The 18,512-nt window shown below is 34.7% G+C and overlaps 2 protein-coding genes and 1 non-coding gene across 3 annotated transcripts; 2 read left to right on the top strand and 1 right to left on the bottom strand.

Moving 5' to 3' along the window:
• Nucleotides 1-2,024: 2,024 nt before the first annotated feature.
• Nucleotides 2,025-3,195, bottom strand: LOC125223899 (uncharacterized). The gene is made up of 4 exons (XM_048127208.2): nucleotides 2,827-3,195; nucleotides 2,684-2,725; nucleotides 2,541-2,601; nucleotides 2,025-2,299 (listed from the first exon to the last, which is right to left on the bottom strand). The coding sequence occupies exons 1-4, from the start codon at nucleotides 3,142-3,144 to the stop codon at nucleotides 2,286-2,288; spliced, it is 435 nt and encodes a 144-aa protein (XP_047983165.1). The 5' UTR covers nucleotides 3,145-3,195; the 3' UTR covers nucleotides 2,025-2,285.
• Nucleotides 3,196-10,864: 7,669 nt separating this feature from the next.
• Nucleotides 10,865-10,938, top strand: TRNAT-AGU (transfer RNA threonine (anticodon AGU)). The gene has a single exon. It is a non-coding gene; the product is annotated as a tRNA-Thr (tRNA).
• Nucleotides 10,939-11,704: 766 nt separating this feature from the next.
• Nucleotides 11,705-18,285, top strand: LOC125221611 (polyadenylation and cleavage factor homolog 4-like). Its single transcript, XM_089057764.1, has 7 exons — nucleotides 11,705-12,393; nucleotides 13,415-13,516; nucleotides 13,614-13,877; nucleotides 14,881-15,531; nucleotides 15,927-16,841; nucleotides 16,934-17,482; nucleotides 17,623-18,285. The coding sequence occupies exons 1-7, from the start codon at nucleotides 12,049-12,051 to the stop codon at nucleotides 17,665-17,667; spliced, it is 2,871 nt and encodes a 956-aa protein (XP_088913890.1). The 5' UTR covers nucleotides 11,705-12,048; the 3' UTR covers nucleotides 17,668-18,285.
• Nucleotides 18,286-18,512: the final 227 nt, after the last annotated feature.

An 18,512-nucleotide genomic window follows, 5' to 3' on the forward strand; every position in this document is an offset into this window, starting at 1 on the left:
CAATACAAAAACAATGCACAACTTGTTTAGTTGTTTATTATCATTATTTGTCTAAACTACTTTATATTCTTCTTAATCATTTACTTGGGACTTATTTAATTTCTCTTTCGTATGATTGGAATGGATAATATTTATATTGATAAATAAATTGAAAATGCAATTAAATTATGGAGAGAATCCAAATTTACATAAAATATTGGATTCTGTAATTACATGAATTGAACATATCTATTCACACTGAGCTGGATTTGGATGTTATTTTATTTCTTATTATTTTGTTTCTAAAAGTGTGGACATGCATAATTTTTTATTGCCAAGAACTGAGCACACGTGGATGTTTATCCTTATTTGATTTATTTACTTTTCTTTAATATTATATTTATATTTTATTTTAATATTTTATTTCTTTTGGTGTGAACACGCGTGTGCAAGTATTTTATTTGAATAGTTGATGCAATGAAATATGTAATAATTCTGTTTTTTATATACAATGTGGACAAATATTTCAATCAAAAAAGGGGGCAAACATTTGAGTAGCAACAAAACAATTGATAAAGAAAACCTACTAATTGGACTTATCTACCACTCAAAAAGCAAGCTAAATTAGTTGATTACAGCTGAGACTAATAAAACTAAAGAAACACTTAAGCACAAAACATCTATGCACATGCCTATAACAATCAAACAATTAGTCAAAATTTAAATAAGATTAAGTTAAATATATGGTACTTAATATTAATATGGAGTTATAGTTTTTGAGCATTTTTGTCTATTTTTGAAAAAAAAATTTATTTCTAGCTTTTTTATTTAATTAATTAAAATGAATTTGACTTTGTCACAATTTTATGCAATATGGCCCAAAATTATGAATCATAAATTTAATCCATAATAAATGACTCAATTATGTAGAATTTTATAGCATGGGGTTGTCCTTTTCCTAAACCCTGTCATTCCCAAAGATATGGGCATCAAATTCACTAGCACTTTAATACAGATTTATTTTGGGAGAATTCAATTCCAACAAATTTCAATAATTGCATGAGATTATACATATTTATGGGGATCACAAAATTTTCATTATATATGTAGCTGTCATAAGTGGTGGGATGTCCCTTTTGGACTTTCTGGTGAGAAAAAAACAACAAAACAAAAGTTAAAAGAAACACCAAAATTTCATCATAGATATTGTCCTCTTTGTATTTTACAACAAAGTATATTACCAATTTATTCACTTTAATTTAATCCACCTCAACTACTTCTTGTCTACTACTTCTTGTCTAAGGCTGGCAACTCTCCCACTCACACACAAATGCAGCCACTCATCCATGCCTTTAAAAGACACTAATTTATTTGTGTCAAAAGAGGGTGATTTGTGGTCTAATTAGTGGGGTTCTTGTTATATCAAGATTTGATATTAAAAAGTTGAAAAAAATAAATTAGGTTCTTTGATGGGGTCAGAATTAATTAGAAGATATTTAAAATGAGTTACTTTTTAATCAACCTTAGTTTTTTTTTATATAAAATATTTTTCTGATTCGTGTTGTAATTTAGTCAGACTGCAACAGATATAGTGATACCTTATGAGGTTAGATATTTTTACTGGACAGTTGATATCAAAATAGTAAAGAAAAATGAAGCATTAGAAAGCAAAATAAAACGTGAGATAGTAAGCTCCGGGGCAAAGGGAAGGTCTAGGATAGTGACCGCGCATGCTTGTTTAAAAACAAACGCGTGGCTCATAGGCAATGGTTTGGTCAAAAGAAACCGCATTAGCTAAAAATGAGAAAAATGTGAGAAGCTTCCAGGGAGAGGTACGGTCTACAACTTCTATTCAAGAATGAGCGGCAAAGTGAAAAAAAACTAAGTTTAAATATGTCATATCTTAGTCTTTAAGTTTACCATTAAAAAAGAACGACTGCAAGACTTAAAGACAGTAGCTTGATCAAAAAGACCTCGAACACAATTTATCATTCCATCATTCCATGACTCATCCTCGTACGAATCACAAAAGTTGCACAAGCGCATCCAACGAATCAGGATATCGATTATTGATCATTTTTTGCGAAAAATGAATGGAATTTTGCCAACTTTTTTCCCTCTTTTGTTTAAAATTTTATTTTGATCAATATTTACATTTACTATGATCTAAGGCTTGCTCCCTACTCCATGGACATGAAGAAATAAACAGAGGTAGAAAAAGATTAAAAAATCAAGAAGATAAATACACAGACAACAATCTTGGAAATTCAGATGCCATCCCCATTTTCATTTGTCACCCATTATTCTCACTGCCTCTTTCCTGCCAAAACCAAACCAGTCACAAATTTGTTAAATTATGAATAAATTATAAATTTTGGTCAAATTCTTGTATATTCTCATAATTATATTCAAAATAAATGAAATTTTTTGGCCAAATGGTTATTAGTTTTCATACTGATATAGTGAAATTAACTACATTGGAAAGAATGAATTTTTTTAGATAATGTGACATTAATTTAATTTTTTTAATGTAATTAATTAATTAAGTGCTCTGTTTTCACCTGATTTCCCTTTGGTTGAAGATTTGAAGAAACTCAGGCGCTTCTTCGTCACGGATTCGCCCTAATTCATAACCAAACACACAAATTCAGCTGCAATTGATGGAGAGGGAGCTAGAGAGAGGGAGAGAGAAGCGGCGCGGTACCTCAAAATGCGCGGCGGAGTCATCGGAAGGAGGTGCATTGCTCTGCAATTCAGCAACGGCGGCGTAAATCAAGCGGAAAAAGAGGCAATCGCGATCTGATTTGCGAAATTGAGCGCGAATTAGGTTTCAATTGCGCGAATTACCTGCGAGAAGTGGAAGATGGAAGAGCTAGCCGTGTCGTCGAGGCACATCGCCTGCTTCTCCTTCTTCGCGTGTGCTCCTTTGCTCTTGTTGTTCTTCTTCGTCTTTTTTTCCTCCGCCGCGGCGTAGTAGGCGGAGTGGTGCGGCGGCGCCGACGAGGCGTCTGATACCATCGACTGATCTTCGTCGGAGTAGGCGGCGGCGCCGGCTTTGTCGTGGTAATTGGTGTGGAAGTAATCTGTGGAATTGGAGATTTGATCGAAGTAGGTGGTCCAGCCGGATTCGCAGCCGCTGGAGTAATCGGAGGTGGATGCGTTCATGGCTGTGGAGAGAGGAGATTTGGTTGAAGATGAATGCTTCTTTTTGTATGTATTTATAAAGAGGGGTGAGTTTATGTGAGACCAAATAAATCAAATCCTAGACTATTTTTTGTTTCTATGCTTTACTTTCATTCATTCATGAGAGAGAGAGTAGAGAGGGGTTATTTCGTTACAACAGTGTAAACAGAGCTTGTGTGGTCGGACACAGTAAAGTGAAAAAGGTTGACGCTGACGTCAGAAAGCAAAGACGTTGCAATGAATGTCAGTGACAATGGATGAAGAATGAAAAATGGAAACGAACTAGCCTTCGGAACTGGCCATACAAGGAACGAGTCAACAAAAATTTTTTGGACTTCATAGTTGATGACAAAGTTCGTCAACCCACGACCCCACCTAGATCTGCCATTTGGGGGGAATACTAAGCACCCACAAATGGTAGATAGTTGGAGATGTTTCATTGTAGGTCGGCGGCCTGTGAGGGCTCGACAGTATGTCAGACACAATGAAGAAGTTTGTTGTTAGCTTCAAAAGATAAAAGAGGTGCAGTGGTCGTTACTGATAATGGAAGGCGAACGAAAGTGAATTCGAATCCCAAAGGGCTGAAGTGAAGTTGTTGCACTAGGGTCGACAACAACACGAAAGTGGATCCAAATCTCAAAGGGTGGGAGTGGAGTTGTAGCACCGAGTCGACAAGAAAACGAAAGTGAATCCGAATCCCAAATGGTTGGGTGGAGCTATTGCACCGTGTGATCTATGACAACTCTAAAAATTGAATTTAATGGAATTTTTCGATATTTATGAGTCAAACAGTGAAATAAATCAAACCCAACCCCACATATATCTATCCTTGTGTGGTAAAATATTGAATAATATCTAAAGCAAAAACGCATTAAAAATATGTCATATTTGTGAGAAGCAAGGGAGAGAAGTCTATAGCCTTATCCATTTCACATCATTCCATTTTAACATGTGAGGAAATTACCACACTATTCATCCATATAATAATATTAATTAATGTGTATTGGATCTCACTCATTATCAACTAAGGAAAATGTCCTACTTTCAAATAACATGAGCTAGTGCTATTGAGATTTACAAGAAAAGAAAAGGGCGGGAGTGGAGTCGTCGCACCAGGGTCGACAAGAAAACGAAAGTGAATCTGAATCCCAAATAGTTGGGTAGAGCTGTTGCACCGTGTGATCTACGATAACTCTAAAAATTGAATTTAATCGAATTTTTCGATACTTGTAAGTCAACATTGAAATAGATCGAACCCATCCCCACGTATATCCGTCCTTGTGTGGTAAATATTTGGAGGTACCATCATTTCTCACTCGAGGCAAAATATTGAATAATATCTAAAGCAAAAACGCATTAAAAATATGCCATATTTGTTAGAAGCAATGGAGGGAAGTCTATAGCCTTATCCATTTCACATCATTCCATATTAACATGTGAGTAAATTACCACACTATTCATCTATATTAATTAATGTGTACTGGATAATTTGGATTACTCTCACTCATTATCAACTAAGGAAAATGTCCTACTTTCAAATAACATGAGCTAACAAAAGAAAAGAACTTTAGCTGCTGGTCACATTCATACACAACAAGAATTAATACATAATCATTTCATCATTAGTTAATCACGACACTACTTTTGACTAAAGGGAATTTGATCACATGCTATAAGAGTAATGTTGTTCAAAGATAACATGGTTTGTTATAATTTCGATTCATTTGTTAATGATTTAGTAAAATATTCAATTCACTTTAAACACATTTCCCACTTATCCCACTATAGTTTAGTTATTTCAACACATTTAGTTACACTTATTTTTTTATCTATCTTATTTTACTTTATCTTTAATTATCTACTATGTTATTATTTATTCCACTCTATTACTAACACTCTTCATTATTCTATGCGCACAAAAAAACACATCAATTATACTAGGACGTAAACAGTAATTTTGTAATTATACTTCCCTTCATTTAAGTCAAATTGTTGCATTTCTAGAATCTAATAATAATGTAAAGGAATTTCAGCATTAAATAATATCATTAATTTATCATTTTTATAGTTTGCCATTGCTATATAGCTTTATTCATGTTAAAAAGGTTATACATATGTAAACTTTGTCTTATTGAATTTCTTCCACCTAGAATAGTTTACACAAATACACAAAACTTTAAAAGTTTAAATAGTAAAAAGCCCTCCCTCTCATGATTTTTGAGAGAGAAAGATGGTGTCAAAAATGAATAAATGAGGATTGGCCCATTGAATATGTGATGTGCAGAAGCCAGCCAATGTAAAGGGTACATATGATCATAGGCCCATCATGTGCTTCTGCTAACATGCACAGGCAGGTTGTGATAGATACATTAGTACTTGTATATACTCCCTAGTCCCTCACATCCTTAAAAAATAAATAAATTTGTAAATGTCACAAGTTTAATGCAATTGGTAAAGTAAGGATAGGTGAGAAAAGCCGTAAGAGTGAGAGACGGAAAAGGTAGCGGAAAAGTGTTAGTGGACTGTGAGTTTCACGTTATAAAGGATGTGTAAGTATCAGTTTGCATCACAAACATATCAGTTCCTGATATTGAGTCAGAAACTGATATTATCAGCGAATTGATATTGAGTTGGAAACTGATATGTTTCGTGATGTAAACTGATATAAAATACAAAACACATGAATTGTTTACCTAGTGAGATACAATGGTCAATGTGTATCTATGTTTGGGAGCGATGTGAAGCCTGCGTTGTGGACTGATTTACTTTCGTTCATGCTTCGTATTCTAATAAATCAATGTAATTTTAAAGGTACCAATAGAAGGACAAGACAAGAGGGGAGAGAGCAATATTTTATCCATTATTCAATGTCACCAATTGTGTTCATTAAAAAGAAGAGATAAGAATATTGATAATCAATGCATGATCCAAATCTGACGAAGTAAAAGTTTGTAAGAATGTATATATAGATAGTTGTCAGCATTAGATGACATTGGCTCAAAGCTGAAAATTTAAGTAATTAATATTATAAAGTATGGAGCCAAACAAAATAAATTAAATAATATGTGGAAAAAATATGTAAATATATATGGTCCCCTAACAAAATTGTATCTTCGAATGAGTTTTTGAAGTTCCAAGGGTTTCCATTGGTTTCCTCTCACAAATTGGACTTTTATATAAGTACTAAGTATTATATAATATGTGCAATCGTTTTCATTGATTATTACAATTGACTCAAGAACAATAACCAAGTCTACATCAATTGACTACCAAATCCCTATCTCCCACTCTTCATGAGAAGTGTTTTTCTATTATAATATTCTATGAGTTACCTAATCTAATAGTAGTAGTATATTTTTATATCTCCCACCGTCTCTATCTATTGGCATATACTACTCCTACTTAAATTACTACTTTCTCCGTTCCAACTTAATTGTCACTCTTGAAGTGGGCACGTATATTAAGAAATGTAAAAAAATAGTTAATTGAAAAAGTTAGTGGAATGGGTGACCCATCTTTTTATATTAATTTTATAGGAGTAATAAAATGTGAGTAGAGTGAGTTAGTGAAATGTGAGACCTACTTACCATTTATGATAAAAATGAAGTCTGACAATTAAATTGGGACGAACTGAAATGGAAAAGAGTGACAATTAAGTTGGGACGGAGAGAGTAGTATGCTTGAATGTGTGAGTCGATGTATCAAATTTAGCTTAAATGAGAGCAACAAATAATATAGCCATAGGTCACATGAGTGTGTAGAATATCAATATATAGCAACAAATTTTTTGGTAATGAAGCCTCAAATCTAAGTTGTCCAGCTTACAAAATTCCAAAGGCATGGCTTTAATCACTCCATTGGATTTTTAGAGTCAAATCAAGAAGAAAAAAAACTATCTCAATAATTCATAGCCATCAATAAATGTATGAGTGGACCTAACACAAACTCACCCACACAAATACAAAAATTAAAATAAAATAAAAATAGAAAAAGGACTATCATTCTCAGACTTGACACCCAATTTACATCCACACACACTAAAATGGAGAAAGATCTTTTGTTTTTAGCTTACTCTCAATTAATATCACTTTGACACTATTTGTTAACTTCCTCTGACTAAATCGAGATTAATCATATTGTCAGTTTCACACTGACAACACTGAAAATATTGCAAGGTTGCTAATTTTATCTATTTGTGATATTGTAATATTTTATCTCCTTATTCTTGGCCCTTATGGGGCTAGTAGCACTTTTAATGCTTAGCCCTATTATATGGTACTACATCACTATGATACAAGTTTTCAAATATCTTCTCTATTGAAATTTATGAAATAATTTAGTGATGAATATATTGATGAGATTAAATTATTATATCTTCTCTACTTGCATATGATATCAAATTTGTTTGTAAAGTTGGAAAAGATTTTCAAATTACTTGTGTCTTGTGCCTTTTTTTATGAATCTAGAAAAGTTCAAAATAAGAAAGTGGCGAGCAAAGTCCACTTAGAATTATACACCGTCCAAAAAAAAAAGGAACTAAGACAACATTAAAGACACACCAAAAGAAAAACACCTCCAGTGATATCTCACACTCCTGACCTATTAGTTGATTAAAAAATATATTACCAACTGAGTTGCACTTCATCAGCTCAGTTACACCTATCTCTTTGAGCATATGTATCGATTCCGCAACAAGTATAAAAAGAATAACCTAAACAATATATCGCCAAAGCCTCCAATCGATGTACAATGATCTTTAAAAACTTTATCCAAAACTATTGGATCATGTTCTTGACATTCATTAATTAGTCTTTGTACATTTTACTTCAATTGTGAAAACGTTTATTGTGCACAATCCAAGCTTCATGGTTTGAATTCGTCCTCTCACATGAGTGACTCTTTAAACAAAAATAGTAATTTGTTTGTTTTACCTTTTTGTTGTTATTTGGATGATTTAATTTAGATGTTTGGGAATTTTTATTAAAGAATTGGGAAATGTCAAAAACTCACGTGGACCAGCATTGAGTTTTTTGGGAATAGGTTTAGTCAAGTACCACACGTGTGTTGTTCCACTCCATGTGCTTCAAATTTCTGTCTACTAGCTTCCCTTTATTTTAATATTTTCGAAATTTTAATTTAGAAAGTTTTGAGTTAAATTCGGTTAAGTAGTTTGCAATCTATATATACGGTGATAGCAGTCTTGTTCTGCGTGTGGCGTGTGTTATAGTGTTTTTATCACAGTTGTTGCGGCTCACACCAAATCAGTTGTTTACCCATAGATATTCAGTCAAGTACTACGCCTTAAAGGAAAATCGATTGCTTCTTGGTTCGAGTGACATTTCACCCATAACCACAACTCATCCAGTGAATTTTCAACAACAGTTGATCGTGTGTCCACATAGTTTCACCAAAGCTTCATCTTAATCATGAGTAGATCGTCCAGATTTGGGTCCAATGGCAATTGCATAATAAGAAATTATTGATTCATATAAATATAATGTCTCTTGTTTCTAATTTTTTTAGGTAAAAAATGTCACTAATTTATCCTTAATCCAAGTATTATGTTTTGGTAATTCATTACAATGAAAAGAAAAGAATAATTGCTTTGTCCAAGGTTATATTTAATTTAATAATAAAAAGTGAATATAAATGAATAAAATGGTAGTGATAAAATGCAAACTCATATATTGTACAAACTCCAAACTATGATCTGAACCGTTAAAAAATATTAACAGATAACAAAATAGTAGCAATAGAATATGTCAACACAACATCATCCGCTGACACTGCGTTGACATTTTCTGTTGCAACTATTTTATCATCTTTTAACATTTTCTAATGGTACAGATCATAGTTTGGAGTTGTACAATATTTAGAGTTTTCAATTAGGAGCTACTTTAGCTCTTGCTCAAAAAGACATTAAAAGAGGTTTAGCTTATTCGAAAATGTCCCAATTGGGTTATATGATGTTAGCACTAGGAATGGGGTCTTATCGAAGTGCTTTATTTCATTTGATTACTCATGCTTCATCTCACCGCTCCACCGAAAATTCCCTCTGCCCCTACCGTACTCCAGCTTGGTAGTTCCACCGCCTGTCCAGGGTTGAGCCCTGGGATTTGACGGCGGACTTAAAAAGCCACCTGATTACATTTGTGAATAAAATCTATACTAATATAAAAGCCGAGTTTTGACCTTAATTGCAAATATTTATAAGTTTTGGAATGTTTTGTAAAATGTAGATATTTTGGTTGGTCTACCAAAAAATTAATTCAATTTATCAATATGGCTGTTACAAATTAATCACCAATCAAAAAAATTATTTGAATTAATTCATCTAATTATATTTCATGCGATAGACCATGACACTAATTAGAGTGATAAATGTGTTGTGGAAGTTTTCTTCATAAAGATTAATAAATTTTTGGCAGTTACAGATTTTTAATAATTATAATTTAATCTTAGTATTCAATTATAAGCACTACATAGTAACCGCCACATTATTACACACTATTTGGAATTGTATTAACCATAGTAATTTAATAAAAATTTTAACACACTATAACTTCTCTATAATTTTTGTCTATATATATGTGTCATTCACTAGCTTATTACTCACTTTCTCATTACCTTTATCTATAATCTATTCCATCACTAAATTTTCTGCAAAACGAATTTGATTTCGGTATGGTTCTTGCTCTTTATCAATAGTATCTTTTTATATTTCTTCATTTTACACATTATTTTAGTGTGATTATTATGTTACTAATATTTGTTGTTATGTTCTTACCAGAGGATAGTTGAAACCATAGACATGGAATTAATTTCTCTTAGTGATCTACAATCTACCATAACTTTATCAATCAAGGGTTGAATGCATTAACTTTGCCAAATTTGGTTTGAAATTGGTAAGTATTTTACGAAATTTTATAGTACAACCACTAAGTTGTGTTCGCATTATTCATGAATGAAAATATTTCTCGAAATTGCAATATGGTGTTTGTAGTTGACTTTTGTTTGAAGTTCTTATCTACATATGAGAAAATTGGCATGACTAAGAAGATGGTGTCGGTGCAGGACGATGAAAGTGTTGAAGACGATGGGCGGAGAAGATGAAGGCTATTATTGAAGATAGATGGTGGCCGATGGGCGATGGGGTAGAGCTGCATGAGCATAAATGATTTTGGATTCTATTTTTCATTGAATTTTTTCATTTCTTGGTTGCATTTTGATTATTTTTTTATTAATGGACTTGACTAATTTCTATTGTTAAATCAATTTCCAATTAGTGAAATTATTGAATATTGTAGGATCATTAGTAATTAAATGGATTGATGAACAATATAATTAATTTCAACATTATTAAATTAAAATTTGAACGTTATTAAAAAAAATCTACGAGACAATCATGAAAAGCTATTTTGTTTTTTCAACATTGCCAAAAAATTATTAATAACATAATCAAAATTATTAGCTATTTTGATTTTGTAATGTCATTGGTTTGAATTAGATTAGTGATTTAAAAAAAACTATATAATTCTATTTTTTTTATCATAGTTTATTTAATTTATGTTTTCAATTTTGTATGAGAGAATTCAATAGGCCGTGCAACGCACGGGGTTAGATACTAGTAATATTAATGTCCAAGAAATGATTCCAAATATGACCCATCGTTATAATATAAAATAGCAAAAATGCCATCATAGCTTTCATAGCTCAGTTGGTTAGAGCACCCGTTTAGTAAGCGGGAGGTCTTGAGTTCAACTCTCAATGAAAGCATAAATATGCAATTGTTTTTCCTATTCTCAACTAGTTTTCTAATGGGCCTGAGCCCATTCCATTAAATTAGATAGTGTTCTTCAATATGGGCTTTCATGGGCCCATAGAATGTTTATGTCATATTGAATCATTGATTATTCAAATTATTAATAGAAGCTTTAGCTTTAGGCTAACAAAATTCTTTTCTTTAAATTTATAAAAATGGCATTTATAAAGGTTTGATTAGTGGAGTAGTATTTAATATTAATTTTTTATGTGGATGTGCAATTTATCTTCAAAAATCTTTTCACTTCCTTTTTTACATTCAATTTGTATATCAAAAATCTTCCTTTTTGATATACAAATTGGAGATTTGATATGGAGATTTGTATATCAAAAATCTTACATTCAATTTGTATATCAAAAATCTTCTTTTCACTTCCTTTTTTTATGTGGATGTGCAATTTATCTTCAAAAATCTTTTCACTTCTACTTCTTACTAATTATCATAAAAATAAACAAAAATTTCCACTTCCCTAATTTTATTAAAAAATATTTATATTTATATTTTTGTTATCTTCTAAAACTTTTATTTTATATAGATATAGAAATAGAGATAGTCTATTTTCTCCAAAATTTTCCTTTTATAGATATAGAGATATGTAAAGATTGCGTTGTAATGATATTCTTTTAATTTACATATTCAAAACCTATGTGGAAGAGGGAAATCAATAACAATTTATAAATACAAAAATAATAAATCTAGCAATAAATAAAGATCGTGCCCAAAAAAAAAAGAGAAAAACTGAAAACAAAAGGGAAAAAGAAAAAAAAGAAACAGAGCATCATCGTTTCTCTACCCTTCCAAACCCCCCTCTGTTTCATAGGTGGTTCGCCGCAGATCTCGATCCTCATCCTCCGCCGTCGCCGCCTTCAATTAAAACTCCGACCACCGCTCTATACATCTCCAATCGTCAATTGCCTATCCCGTAAGCCTCGTGCCGTTTTCTGTTAATCGCCAACACCGCCAATGCTCTCCATAGGCGAAGGCATCCAATAATCCATTCGATTAAATTGCGCCTGTGTTGTAGCTTGTATCATCTCGGTGGTTCAAAGCCCTAATTCAATTCGATGGACCGGAGCTCGAGATTCCAGAACCCCGTGCCTCTGAGCAGCGGGGGTTTCAGCAAGCCTCCGCCAATCCAGAGCGACGGCGCAGGGATGAAGCCGCTTCCGCCGCTGCTTCTCGATAGGTTCAGGGCCATAGTGAAGGAGCGGGAGGATGAGCTTAGGGTTTTTGGTGGCGCTGCTGGTTTGGCGTTGGGAACTGACGAAATTGTTCGGATTTATGAGATTGTTTTGTCGGAGCTCACTATCAATTCGAAGCCTATCATCACTGATCTCACTATAATTGCTGGAGAGCAGCGGGTGCACGGCGAGGGCATTGCTGGTGCCATTTGTTCCCGGATTATTGAGGTATAGCACTTAGGGTTCGGCAGCTATGGTAGTTCTTGTAATCTGAGTTGCAATTTCCGATTCTCCCCAGTGTATTGTAGTCGTTGCAAATGCAATTGTAGTGCTGGAAGGTTGATTGACTTGGATGAGTCTTCTTCTTTTACTTCTTCTCCTTCTTATTTATCTTTCCCCCTTTCTTCTGTTGGAAGTTTTTCAATTTCTATTGTTTTCTTCTTAATCTGGGTGTTTAAACAAGCTAAGAGAGTGGTGATAACACAGATTGAATTGAAGTTTCTGGTTAAATTGATCAATAATATGGAATTGATGATGTGTCTCAGTTAATGTGAAGTGCACTTCCAAAGACAACACTAATCAAGCTTCAAATTTGAATTAAGTAACTTCCTCACAACACAATTATGCAAACTTGAGATGAATCCACTCTTGTGCACTTAAATTTTGTAAGTCGGAAAGTCATGTCTGATATTTTCAGTGACAGAACATTGTTGAAGTGCAAATAATCAAAGCAAGGCCTATTTGCTCTTGTCAAATTTGTTGCAAAGCAAGCTTCTTGTGTTTTTTTATCTTTCCTTCTAATCAGATATTGAAATTGTTTTTTTTTGTTCTTTGTTGAAGAACTTTTATGTATGTGGTCCTGGATTTTCTCATCTAACTAGAGATTGTTGGACTCTTCTTTTTATGTTATGCACTTTGTGTTATCTTGCTATTGTATCCTCTTGGAGTTCCTTGCCTTGTGATGAAATATTGTTGGTAGGCTCTAATTGATTTCTGCTCAAGATGGCATCGTATTATCTAATGTCACTTAATGACGTTTGTCCTAGGCCAGATCTTGTAAATTTAAATGTTTGTTCGTAGAGGTGTTACATTTCTATACTTATATCTCATAGCTTAAAATCTGAGAGTCTTCTCCTATGGATGAAGAGAGGAGTAGCAAATTTGAGTAATATAACCATAAATTTTGGTGCAGGGCATGTGATGGTTGATTTTCTTTGATTACATTATCTGATAGTTGATTTTTTTTCAGGCTTCTGTCGAACATAAACTGCCTTCTTTGTACCTTTTGGATAGCATTGTGAAGAACATAGGCAAGGAATACATTAGATTCTTTTCTGCTCGCTTGCCTGAGGTCAGACCAGTTTGAGTGCATGTCAATTGAAGTCTTGCTTATCATTCTCGCCCTTTTTTTTCACATGCCTGTTATTATTATTTTTTTTATTTAATAGGTTTTCTGTGAGGCTTACACACAAGTCCACCCCAATATGCACCAAGCAATGCGCCATCTTTTTGGTACATGGTCAACAGTATTCCCACTGTCAGTGCTTCAAAAGATTGAGACACATTTGCATTTTTCTCCTCCTGTGAATGGCCAGTCTTCTGGATTGAGCTCTTCAAGAGCTTCTGAATCTCCTCGACCTACACATGGGATACACATAAACCCAAAGTATTTGGAAGCACAACGTCAGTTTGGACAATCATCAGTAGATCCTGTAAGCTTCAGAAAGATCTTGGTTCTTTGTATTTTAACTCCTATATTCCCCTTCTTTTCTGCTCCTATAAATGTCTGAGAGCGTGTGTTTGGTTTCTTTGGTATCAATTGTATTGCTACCCTACTTTTATCATAATTTGGATATCAATGCACGATTGTTGTAAATCTCTTAGTGTTTTAGTGGTTTGAAGATAGTCGGATGTTCAATTTTTTAAGATAATCGGGTGCTATTAAGGACGCTGAGAACTCTTGAATTTTGAAAGGTTATAAAAGGAATAGGCGAAGATAAGGACCATCATGCTTTCCTTATTGAAACTCTTGTTGTGTCCTTCCTATGTGTGAAAGTGGCGCATTCATCTCCAGATACCTAACCTTCCCCCTGTATTGGAATATCTTGTTTTAGACTGATATTTGAAAATGATGTGATGAAGATTAGTGCCTTAGAAATGCTTCTCACATTTTTGGCTTGTATGATCAAAATTTTATACCTATCAAATATTTTTTGAAGTTGGAGCAAATTGACAAAATAGTTTCTGACTTTCTGTTTCAAATTTACATCCATAAATATGTATGAATGGTGGCTGCATACTGGCTGCAGAAGTTATATTTTCTCGCAATTCAGCTTAACTGCTGAATTATGTTGATAATGGTTATACTTTACTTTTCTTTGTTTGTTATCTCGTTTGTTTGTTATTTTTTTTTTGTTTTGCTGTTTTGCATTTTTCATGACATCACTTGTGCTCATTTCATATGGAAGTCATGCTGCTCTGAATTCATTTCATTGACATTTGGGTATAGTTTGTGATAGCATCTTCGTTTGCAAGAGAATGATCATATGTATCTAGCGTTGCCTGATTTCATGGTATAGTTATAGTCTATATATCATATGTCAATATTTGTACGAGTCAGACTATGAAACTGATGTTTGATGGAACTTTAACTGAACAAATCCTATCAGGGGCATGGTTAGTGATACTCATAATTCAAAGTCATTTACTTTGCAGTTTGGAACTGAAGGAGTGAGCTCAACTGGTCGTGCAGGCCTTACAACTTCTGGTTTAGATGCTGTGAAAAAGTCTATTCCATCAGCTTCTAGGATAACAAGGTCCTCCCCTCCTTATGGACTTGGGCCTGGGGGATCATTGTCACCTGCTGGTCCTTCACTTGAGGAGTTTGGTATGGATAGTTCCACAAAGAGACTCGCCGTTAGGCAGTCACCATCTCATCCTGGAACTGATTATGGGCCAAGCAAAGTGATGAACAGAGAGGAGGAGCCGAGTGAGTGGCGGAAAAGAACTTTGCAGGGAAATCTCAAACCACAGCATAAAGCAGCAGCAGCAACAGCAGCTTCAGTGTACAAATATGGTGGTGGTATTGATCTTAGAGGACCGAGAGCATTGATTAGTGCCTATGGGATGGATGAACGTGAAAAAAACAATAAACATCATAAAGCAGATGAGTTGGATTCAAATGGTGCTGAGCAAAAGATAGGTATCAGGACATGGCAAAACACTGAAGAGGAGGAATTTGATTGGGAAGACATGACTCCATCTTTAGCAGATCGGAAGCAGTCTAGTGATACTTATTCATCTCTTCCACCTCTAGGTAACTTGACTGGAAGACAGAGCATTGTTGCAAACCATGCTCCACTTTTGGTGAGTGATTAAGAGGCAACTTATCTGAGGCTTACTCTTCTTATATTATGCTCCTTTATATTGAGAATGTTTCTCATATAACTGTGGTGTTAACTTCCAATTGTGTAGCCTTATTTAATTTATCATCACTTATATGATAAAATATTTAAGTTCATCAGTTATGGAGCATATACATATAGTAATGATATCATTTGTATGACTAAGCATCTGTATTGGCACATTATTTTAATTGGTGGATCTATGTGACCAGTAAAAGATCTGAATGGAGGTTGCAACTATGTCTTTTCTAATCTTTAGATAGAATAGTCAGATCCCACACTTGAATATAATTGAAGTACTACTTGGATGTTTCTTCTAGACTCAAACCATGACCTTTTGAATGTTTTTTCTGACAGTCTACTCGTGGATCTGTAAACAATGTTGCTGGCGCCAGTGATTTGACAAGCCATATTCCTCCTAATTTTGGCCGAGAATCTCTGATTTTGCCGCCACAGCAGTCTCAGAACCAATTTAATGCCAAAGGAGGCGGTTCTCTAGCTGAAAGTAGAGGCTTTTTAACTGGTGGTGAGCAAAGGAGCCAAGTTGGAAATTTCTCAAATATTGATTGGAAGTCTGGTGGGCCTGCTGGTGTTGTTTCCACATTTAGTTCCACCTACGACTCACTGGCTCCCGAAATCCAATCAGGTGATGTTGCTGTAAGAAAAACATGGAATCCTGCAAATTTTCAAAACTCACAGGTTTTGCCATCACACTCGAGTCTTCCTCAGCAAATGCAGTTTAGAGGCCAATTTGGTATGCAGAATGGTTCCATTATTACCGACCAAGTTCATTCTGAGCCTGGTAGCAGTAGAAGCATGCCACAGTTGAACTTGCCCCAAATTTCTAGTATTCGTCCAGGAATGGTTCCTGTGAATTTGCATGGTGCAGCACCGCCAAACTTTTCAATGGTTCGAGAGTCCCGGCAAAATATACACTTGCCTTATTCAGTGCCCAGTTCATCAAATACAATGGTACCACCTTTAAACTATGGATACTTAGCTCATGGGCAGGGTCCTGCTGCCACTACTCCACATAATTTAGTTCCGGGCATGCAATCCTCCTTGCCTATCCTAAATGGCCGAAATATGCCATTTCAAGTACCCATGGCAACTTTACAGCCTCCACCGAGGGGTCCTCATCCAGGAAATACCCAGGCATATCCTATTGGTCAAAATAATGGGCAAGTTGCTCCTAATGCCTCTGTAGGGAATGGACTTTCAGGGTTAATTTCTTCTTTAATGGTCCAAGGTTTAATATCTTTACCAAAGCAGGTATATGTCTGTTCACTTGTTGTATCCTGTTTCTTCGTCATTACCTATATGATGTGCACCTATCTTCATTTTCAATCTATGCACAATGCCAGGATTCTGTCGGAGTGGAGTTCGATCAAGACAGTCTTAAGGTTCGTCATGAAAGTGCAATTACGGCTTTATATGCTGATCTTCCAAGGCAATGCAGAACATGTGGCCATCGATTTAAAGACCAAGAAGAGCACAGCAAGCATATGGATTGGCATGTAAACAAGAATCGAACTCTAAAAAACCGCAAGACAAAACCTTCTCCAAAGTGGTTTGTGAGTGTTAACATGTGGCTCAGTGGCACAGAAGCCTTGGGAACCGAATCAGCTCCAGGTTTCTTGCCCGTTGAGAATACTGTGGAAACAGAGGAGGATGAAGAATTGTCTGTTCCTGCTGATGATAGCCAGAAGGCTTGCGCATTATGTGGGGAGCCCTTTGAAGATTACTATAGTGACGAGATGGAAGAATGGATGTATAGAGGAGCCGTATACATGCATGCACCAGGTGGATTAACAGTTGGAATGGACACATCGCAGTTAGGTCCTATAGTGCATGCTAAATGTAGATCTGACTCACATGGGGTTTCATCGGAAGACTATAAGAAGGATGAAATGGTAGCCTTTTTCTGCTTCTCTTTCTTGAACCTTACATTTACTGCCTTGTTTAATAGGTGTCTTAAATTGCATTTTTATTTTGCGGTTTCTATTTACACTTGGAACAAAAGGTCAACCCTCTCGTTACTCTCCGTGTGCAGGAATCAACCGAAGAAGGCAGTAAAAGGAAAAAACCACGGTGTTAACATTCCTGAGACTGGCTTGCAGGTCACATGTAACCCGCTTGTTTAATTTATTTTATTTTTCTATAGCATCTTGTAGCCTACCAGAAAATGTGTACATGAGTAGTGGACCTGTTTTATCGGTCTTGTGGAAAAGAAAACAAAATTGAGCAGATTCACACCGCGTCCTATTCTTCCCTCTCTTTTTTTAGCATTCTTTACTAGCTTTTTCCATGAAGAGTTGGTACTTCAATTTGTGTTGAAGCCATTGTTTAAAAATAATGATATGGTAGGGCGAGGCGGGTTGTTTGTTCGATGTTTGAGTGCAGGACAGTAGGGTAGGCATGGGGTGTATACTTGCTCTTATTTTGCAGGAGGTTCGGTTCGCCTGTACGAGGAAGCTTGTATCGTTGTATCTGAAGGAACACTGATAGGGTTAAAGAAAAGAGCAGTTTCTGCTGCATCTGGAGTTGTGGTTTTTTTTAACAGTTACAGTATTGCTAAATTTGGATGTAATTTGTAGTTAGCTACAGCAATGTTTTCTTCTTCTCTTACTCCAGTCTCCTTTGTGGGAATTTTTCATTTTAAGTGAGACATGTTTTATTCTGTAATGGCAAAAATGTGAATTTTCATTGCTTTTAAGTTTTAATGGTATTTCATGTGCTTTTTTCTTTCTTTCTTGAGATTGGATCCATTATTAAGAATGGGTTCAGATATTGTACATGACATAATTTTTTAACTTAGTAATTTGTCATTAGTTACATTATTATGTTCTTTAGAAAACATAACATTAAAATTTTCTCATGGTTAAAAGTGACTAATTGTTGCTATTACAATGATATCATATCATGTTGGTTGGGCATGGTTAA

The sequence above is a fragment of the Salvia hispanica genome, chromosome 1 (genome assembly GCF_029641045.1).
Source record: "Salvia hispanica isolate PSC_SH4W2 chromosome 1, Shi_PSC_v1, whole genome shotgun sequence".
Classification (NCBI taxonomy): Eukaryota; Viridiplantae; Streptophyta; class Magnoliopsida; order Lamiales; family Lamiaceae; genus Salvia; species Salvia hispanica.

What these genes read in the sequence shown, in the direction of transcription:
- LOC125223899 (XM_048127208.2), bottom strand. Translation starts at nt 3,144, where the DNA reads ATGAACGCATCCACCTCCGATTACTCCAGCGGCTGCGAATCCGGCTGG. An exon ending in CCATCTTCCACTTCTCGCAG is followed by an intron (nt 2,726 to 2,826) that starts GTAATTCGCGCA and finishes GCTGAATTGCAG; the next exon opens with AGCAATGCACCTCCTTCCGA. An exon ending in ACTCCGCCGCGCATTTTGAG is followed by an intron (nt 2,602 to 2,683) that starts GTACCGCGCCGC and finishes GTTATGAATTAG; the next exon opens with GGCGAATCCGTGACGAAGAA.
- LOC125221611 (XM_089057764.1), top strand. Translation starts at nt 12,049, where the DNA reads ATGGACCGGAGCTCGAGATTCCAGAACCCCGTGCCTCTGAGCAGCGGG. An exon ending in TTTGTTCCCGGATTATTGAG is followed by an intron (nt 12,394 to 13,414) that starts GTATAGCACTTA and finishes ATTTTTTTTCAG; the next exon opens with GCTTCTGTCGAACATAAACT. An exon ending in CAAACCATGCTCCACTTTTG is followed by an intron (nt 15,532 to 15,926) that starts GTGAGTGATTAA and finishes TTTTTCTGACAG; the next exon opens with TCTACTCGTGGATCTGTAAA.